General features: G+C 44.0%; 1 protein-coding gene across 1 annotated transcript in view; it reads right to left on the bottom strand.

Moving 5' to 3' along the window:
- Window positions 1-4,776: 4,776 nt before the first annotated feature.
- The window catches only part of T265_07946 (hypothetical protein), a gene marked incomplete at both ends in the record, with an annotated part of 86,591 nt that continues 83,374 nt past the window's right edge, over window positions 4,777-7,993 (bottom strand). Inside the window, one exon of the mRNA XM_009173611.1 lies at window positions 4,777-6,133. Within this exon, the coding sequence (XP_009171875.1) occupies window positions 6,084-6,133 (50 nt within the window). The remainder of the gene's footprint in view (window positions 6,134-7,993) is intronic.

Below are 7,993 nucleotides of genomic sequence, written 5' to 3'. Positions count from 1 at the left end.
AAGCTACTAAAAATAAGAGGCAAGCCACAAACCAACAGAGAAGCCGACCACGACGCAAAACGGATCAAGAACGGGCCAATCAGGATCCAGGTTACAGCACAAAGGCTGCTCTTTGTAGACTATATAACCGCAGGCACGAAGAGAGGAACTACCAAACAAACAGCGCACTGAAGATGTCTCCTCGAATGGTGACGAAACGTTTGCAAATCATTTGCCAAGCTCGGCGAACAGATCAACATTCACCTGATCAATTACCAACCAATACACCCGAGCTACCAATATCCCAACACAATATCAATTTGTTTTTTCTTAGGAGACCGGGTTGAATCCAGCTGGATTTATCCCTTACGATAGTCTGCTTAGACAGAATGTGCTGTATCAAGCCGCTTCAAGATCAACGTGAACGATAGATCAAGCCGGATTCATTCGGGTCCGTGCATAAACTAAATTTGTGTGCAATTGAGAGTAATTTAGACTTTGACTGGTCTTGTGCCGGACTTGATGTGCATCATTTAACAGAGGAACAAAACCTATTCACAGCCTCCTCAGATTATTCCCAAACTAGCGTTTTTCTTCATAGTGACGCCAGTTAAGACTTACCCTTGATACTCGATCGATCGTCAATCCCAGAGAAGTTGAGGTCGTCATCAATGAGAGTTGAGCAAAAACCGCTGAAAAAGTAGCCTTCCTGTATGTGGAAGGTGAAAGTCCATCACAGTCAGCTTTCATCACGCACTCAAACAGATGCGACGGGGTTTTTGAACGCTCTTTAAAATCTGCTGACTCTAGTTTTAGTATGCAGCACTTAAATGGTGAACATGTACTAAGACGTGAAACTCGGTGGGCTTTTATGAGCCCGCTGGCTGTTGTAATCTGTCTAAGTGGGATTCATAGATATCTGGAAGCATTTTACGGAGTGACAGCTAGTCAGTACTGATATGTCGGTTGTATTGAGCTTCTATCTAGATTGTAAAGTGTACAATACAATGAGGAACATCCTTTGAAATAAATGTCTTGAAGACTGGTGATACCGACCTTACCACTCCAGGGTTTTGTAGAAAGCAGAGTTTATTGTTCAAGCAATTGATACCTTTGATATTTGAGGAAATCATGGGACTATACACTCGAAAAAATTCCAGTCCAAAGAGAGCCATACCCTTTGAAATCCTCCTAATGGACCAGAAAGTACCGAAACATTTGTGCGCAACGCCATTGAACTACTGATATTTATCGATTTTCTCTTTTTCAATCTGATTGGTCCAAACCGTCACATAAAAGGCCTATCACTAAATTTCCAACCGAATCCAAACCGATGCGCAGAAAACCCTCAAAACGTCACCTTGGATACCAAAGGAAAGGCATACACGAAAAAGACCAATCCCAACCAAGAACAAGAACCGAATGATTTCAAGAAATCGGATATCATTTATTATTTAACACCCATAGATAATGTTTTCGGATCCTCTGGAATAAATTATGCAGACGCTCTACTCTAAACGTCTATCATAAACACGTAAGCCTTTATTTAGGTCTGCTCGGAGCATGAAATAGCTTGCTGCAGGTTCGAATGAGTCTCTGTCCAAGAAAATCTGGCAATCTGACAGCTAGTGGAGAAGGAAAAATCTGGTTGACTGGGGGACGGAGATCGAGGCAGCATTGCAATCGCCACTCAGATTTCGTAAAAGATGCGATTAGATCACCTGGTGTCGGAATCGACAGCCGAAAGGACGGGTCAAACAAACGACGTTTATTTGCCACATGAATAGTATCCCACCTCACACAAAGCCGTTCATTAGGAGGACCTTGAATTCACCAGTGTTTCAACCGTACAAAATTAATGCATTGCTTTCTGACTTGAAACTTTGCTTCCCATGCAATTTGGCCACCCTAATAAATCTTCCTTAGGTTTCGAAAAATTTCAGATCGACTGCTGGGCACCATTGGAGCTTCAAATACAATGTGAGGGACCTCAGGTAGTTTCCAGATACAATGCTTCTCTGGAAGATTGCGTCCCGTCAAAATCAACAAAAGCAACTACATCCTGGAAATGCACTCTCTGAGAAGGCACGTCTTCTATACAGAAAAAAACTGAAAATGATATGAGTAAGGGATACAAGTGGACATCAAACCACTCCGACTGGACAATAGTATGAACTGTACTAGAATGAAGAATGATCAACAACTGTAGGGAACCTGTGTTGAAATAAAGCATAGTCATATAATCAGTCACCTCTTATTCGTCTTAGTTTCTATCAGTTCACTTTGAGTGGTATTCAAATCGCTTGCTGTTGCAGTTTAACCGCTGTGAGCTACATGTACCTTTTCGAAGATCTCAAAGACCAAGCTGATGAGCCCAAATACACTCTCAAGGCTATTAAAGGAGAACATGGCAATCTCACACTGATGGTGAAAACGCTGCTTTGGGGCAACCCCATCATTTTAAGTTTCCCGTCACGGAAAGAAGTTGTTTTGGTTTACTTTTGATCATCGAACAGGCATCAAAACTAGGGAGAAAAATGATCTCGATCGTGCTGTGTGGAAGATTCGGGATCAGGAAGAAAGCTAGCCATTTAGCCTAACAATGAGATTGTAGACCCTCGTTTTGGTCCGTGAGAATGCACTCGGGTGGTACTATTTTCTCACGTGTGTTCCTGATGGAATAATTGGTATGCCTAACAATAGATTGTAGAACCCCCGTTTGGTCCGTGAGAATGCACTCGGGTGGTACTATTTTCTCACGTGTGTTCATGATGGAATAATTGGTATCGATTAATGGTTATCACTGCAAGTTATCCCCAGATCTCAGCGGTTAAGATGCACAGATCCAGAGGCATCGTTTGGTGTGCACGATAACTCAGAGTGAAGCTCGGATGCCTTACACCACTGTTGTACAACCATATATCCGTTTCGTTAGCACCCCGTCAGGAATTCACCGACACCCACAACACTTCTAAGACATACGCGGGCAAAAAACTGAAGATACCTCAGAATCTCCACCCACAGAAACCACGCCTTGCTGTTTGTACTGCAATTCGGTTCAGATGACCTGGAGATCCAGTGATATGGATTCTGGTGCCACGAGTGACACACAAAGGCCAATAGGATCCGAGCTTTCGAGGCTAGTAGTACACTGTCCTCTTCGGACACGCTACCGTGAAGGGAAGCATAACTACAGAGGCATGTTAATTTATGCACAACTTCTAAAGCTGAATCATGCCTGTTTGTTGTTGAAAACAACCAGGCGAATGAATTAAGAAACCTGAGCAAATTACGATAGACTGCAAGCATAATTTTTCAACATCCTTCAACCGGTAAGGAGATGTTGACTTAAACCATATGACCCACCTGACCCAACGTGCAATGCGGAACAACTCATCGGACCTGCCAACAGCCACAAAACTGCTGAGGATCATGAGTCAACCGCAAACAACGTAGCAGCCGGATTAGACTGCTTGCCCACGGGACCGTTCCAGTTTAAGGGCCCATAAAGTCGAACCAACCATATCCCCCTGCTACACAGAATCCGGAAGGCAATCCGTAAAAAACCAAGCCTCAATTCTTCTGTATAAAGGGAAAAGAAGACGGACAACTGTCTCTTGTGCACAGCAGGCAAGGAGTTTGCACCTATGCTACTTAGTCGACCAGATGGTGGGTTTTTGGAGGAAAACACTGGTGAAACGTGGATTCCAAACTGGTTGAAATACGGTCAAGTCAAATTAAGCACAAGTTTGGTTTTTATTAATGACCTACCTACCGATGGCCCTCCCATCAACAACACGTAAAAGGCGATATGATCCAATGACAACATAGTAACTCTTCCTTAGCCTATGGGTGACCAGTAATGCAACCTACTCCCGCCAAGGTGCTTCACCCTCAGGTCAAACTCTTTGGGTTCCGACTGTCTTCGCTCGGACTTAGCAGTATGACATGCATGCAACTGCCCAGCCTCAAAACAGCCAACAGAGAGCTGGTATTCGTACGGCAGAACTTTGGGACTTTTGAACGCGCAATCACTCGCAGTCCCATGGCAAGGCGTAAAACGCCAATTTGAACGATACACTGATAGAACAAACGCAGTCAAGTGCTAGTAGGCATGTATATGACTTCCTGCGTACACGGAACAACTAAGGTCGCAGAATCTTCACTCAGTAGCCTACAAAAGGCACTGGCGACTTCATGCTCACCTTCCAAGACCTTGACTATGCTTCAGCCAGCCTTAAAATCCCTCGTGGTTACGAATGAAAACGGGCCCATGGCCACCATGATTGTAGATTCGTTCTCCTCGGTGTTTACCGAATTTAGTGCCTACAACAGCTACATTTCATGACTAACCTGCGGGATAAAAAAAGAGATCCCGAGTTAATAATCCCATACCATACTGATAAGTCCCTTACTCGTCCTGATGGTATGGAAGGTTCATTTTGATGTCACAATTTCACCAGCCCGAGTTGAAAATTCTGCGTTCGGTGCAAGACTGAAGGACCGACTTCCAGTTGGCTAATGGAGTCAAACGAGTGAGTGAACTCGCTTTCGGATAGGCCAACTTGTATTTTCAACCTCAAAATCCATAAATTGATTGCAGTGATAAATGAATCTTGATGAGATAGAGAAATGGCACCGAATGCTCCTCATAGGTAGATTCCTGGACCTGGACCTTGGAATCGGGTATTCCACCGTTTTTTATTAGTTGTTAGTAGCTCTAACCCTTGGCTGAATCGAACTTGTCGGTGGACGCCCGAGCGCCATACCCAAGGTGAAAAACCCCGCATTAGAATTCAACTTTGTATTCAAAATTGGACAAATAGTGAATGATGTGATCGGGGATCTGTTCGGATCTGGCTGAGTGTTATCGTTTGTGCGTACCCGGTCGGGATAGCAACAATGGAAAATTGCAGATACGGCAGCACTGACCGCTGACCTGTTTTCAACGAGGGGGGTTGGAGGAATATCTTATTGGGCTGCTGGAAAACACAACTACAAAGACGGAAATTTGATAGATGCACATATGCTCTTGATTACGAAGTCTAAATGACGGATAGATTGTGAGTGTGTGTAAAAGAATAGATCATCAGAGGACACAGAGGCACATGGTGCAGAGAGGGAACGGGGGTTGGGAGCAGAGAAGACAGAATTAAAGGATTCAGAAGAACAAGAATATCATCTTGTGATGGTGAGCTAACTACCTCCTGTTTGGAAAAGAACTTTATTGATCAATCGTGTTATAGTAAGTACACAAAAAAAAGTCAAAGGCACGCACTGGTGATTGTGGATTGGTTGAACTCGAATGAAGGTGGATGCGTCGTCAGAGAAGTAAGATTGGAAAAAAACGAGGAACAAAGAGTGGATAAGATTCTAGGGATATCAGACGAAAACTAATCGGTGATGCGATCATCGCTCACAGGAGATGTGTATGCATGTGCCTGAAGCAACGACCTGTTTGTGTTGGTTTGTTTGCACCCGCTGAAAGAGCATGGTGGACAATGAGATAGCTGCCGCATTGAGGAATGTCGCTGTTCACTTCGGTACTCTTATTCTGTGAGAAATCGTTGAGCAGGCAAAGTGAGGAGAGTGTGTGTGTGTGTGCGTCTATGTGCATAGGAGACATGCATATCTATATATGCAGTCCATCATCATTTCACCAGCAGCTGACAGAGGTGAAAAACCGCCTGCTCCAAGGAGTCGGTGCACGTAGAAGAATGAATGAAGAATGTGGAAGGATGAATGGATATAGTGTGTGGAGAACTCAGAAGAAGGAGGAAACGAGGTCACAGCACACAAGTGAATCAATCACAATAGACTGAACTTGGTTAGGTGATGGAGAGAGAATGAAGACTGACGGGCGCTGATTAGAGTGAGTTGTTTTCAATTGCGCGAAGATACTTGCAGAAACCGATCTGATTGTGAGCAGTGTACTATTCACGTTGGCTGGGTTGAGCGAAAGACAAAAACTGACTGAATGTGAGCAATACTGCACTGCAAAAGGAGTAATTGTACGGGGTTCCAATACAATCGGTAACATTTTACATGCCTGTCCATCCTCTTGGACCGAATTCGGGTGAGTAGGCTGAGTGGAATCATAGGTTCTAGCACTTCCCGTCTCGGGATCGTACTAGTCGCATCAAGTATTTGAATTCTGTCGGGGAAATAGGGAAGAAAAACAATAACAAAGGATAAAGTGAAACGATACAAACGTTATACAGTGTTACGAATGAAGTGAAGCAGAGTACATCCCGCTGGTCACATAAATTTGATCGCATAAAGGTGCTACATCGAGCAAGCCCCGAGAATAGAGCCTAGACCCACCATGCTGTTTGTTTCCAGGGGTATCTTCCAAAAACTCATACGTACCAAAAAACTGAAATTGAGAAAAAGGATTTGCGCTTTTTTTGAAGCAGTTTCCCAAATACTTTTAGAGAATTCGCAGGAGAAATAGGATCAATTCTACAACCAGTGCACTCAGTCGCTACGAAAGTGAGACCACTCTGGGCAACATTCGAAACGTCTAACAAAACCAAGCTCAATATGCTGAAAAGCTATAGAAATATTCTCAAATGCCCAGATTTTATCGAATGCTTCCATCCGATTGCGGCGAGACGAATCGGGATAAGGAAAAATGAATCCAGTGACAAGATGGTCCAAATTACTGACCGGAAGGTTCGTGGTTCGAACCCGACCTTTCCGTCTCGACATCCCCTGTCTAGGCTTGGGCGACCTGGCAGTATCCCAGCCCTCGTGCAACCTTAGGGTGGCATGGCAGCTTGACACCGAAAGGGAGCTACTGCTGGATAATTCTTATATTAGGTTTTGTTCATAGGATTGCCGTTTGATAGACGGCTCACCGATTTAAAACAGTTCACTGCGGTTAACCTCATCATCTGTTATCTGAAAAGGTACTGTTTGGAGAGAATGCATCTGTCGTAAGTGCATAAGAAGGGGACTGAAATCTGTCGATCTTCTTGCCTATTCAAAAGAATGGTGAGATGAGCAGTCAGCCAGGCGAGTTGCTGCGCATCAGAAGACTGTGTCCATCACATGTGAGATGAATCTTTCTACGGGTGCGAAAAACTCGCATTGCTTGTGCTTCTTCGACTTTTGGATTGGCTTTAACTGAGCCCCTGTAGTTGGTGGCATGGCACTTAGGCACCGAAAAGGCGCTACAGCTGAACGATTCAGTGACACTGACACCGAAAGAATCCAGGGACGTACGTGATCCTTTCGATTGCGTATACCTCAATGGAGACATTGTCTCTAGGTCATAAGCTTTGTTAGCCTGGTGAGGTTGATCTACACAAAGGATAAAACCAACTTCCGAACTAAGCATAGAACAAACTACGTCGTGATATCAATGGCTTGGGGATGAACCCAAATGCAAGCAGTTGTTGACATTCTGGTGCCTTAAAGTGCTTACTTACAGCACACGATTCCCCTTGACACAGTTTCATTGTTCACTGATATGCTACTGAAAGAAATGATCAATTCTCTTTGATAGAGTGCCCTAGAATGGGCATGGGTATCTCTGACTCCCAAACAACTGCTAGAACTCTGCAATTATAATGAACAATTCAGTTTTAGCAATCAAATATGGAGACGGTGTCCTCGTGGGATCCCTGCAAATTTCTCCACGAACAAGCCAGAAGCCTGATTATTAGGTTCATCAATTCGCTCGTTATTATCGTCACACAGAAGACAGTTTATAGAAGGCAGAAATTGAGCGGACTTTGACAGCAATCGAAGCGAAACCTAAAACGAAGTCTAACTGGGAGAATCGCGCAAATGTGCTCTGAAGAATGCCTGAAAGAAGTGCTCATTACGAATGCCTACCCACAAGGATTCAACATAAAAAACGACGCGGTCTAAGACCCATGAAACACTCCGTAGAGAAGGAACAGTTTTAAATCAACACTCCATTTGCTACGATAATTACCGGAAAGTTACGAAACACGATTGAGGTCACATACAAAGCCAATAACCTACTCTAACCTACGCTTCAGTT

This window comes from Opisthorchis viverrini (genome assembly GCF_000715545.1).
Source record: "Opisthorchis viverrini unplaced genomic scaffold opera_v5_194, whole genome shotgun sequence".
NCBI lineage: Eukaryota > Metazoa > Platyhelminthes > Trematoda > Opisthorchiida > Opisthorchiidae > Opisthorchis > Opisthorchis viverrini.
Note: the sequence above shows the minus strand (reverse complement) of the source record. Positions and strands in the feature narration are given on the sequence as shown.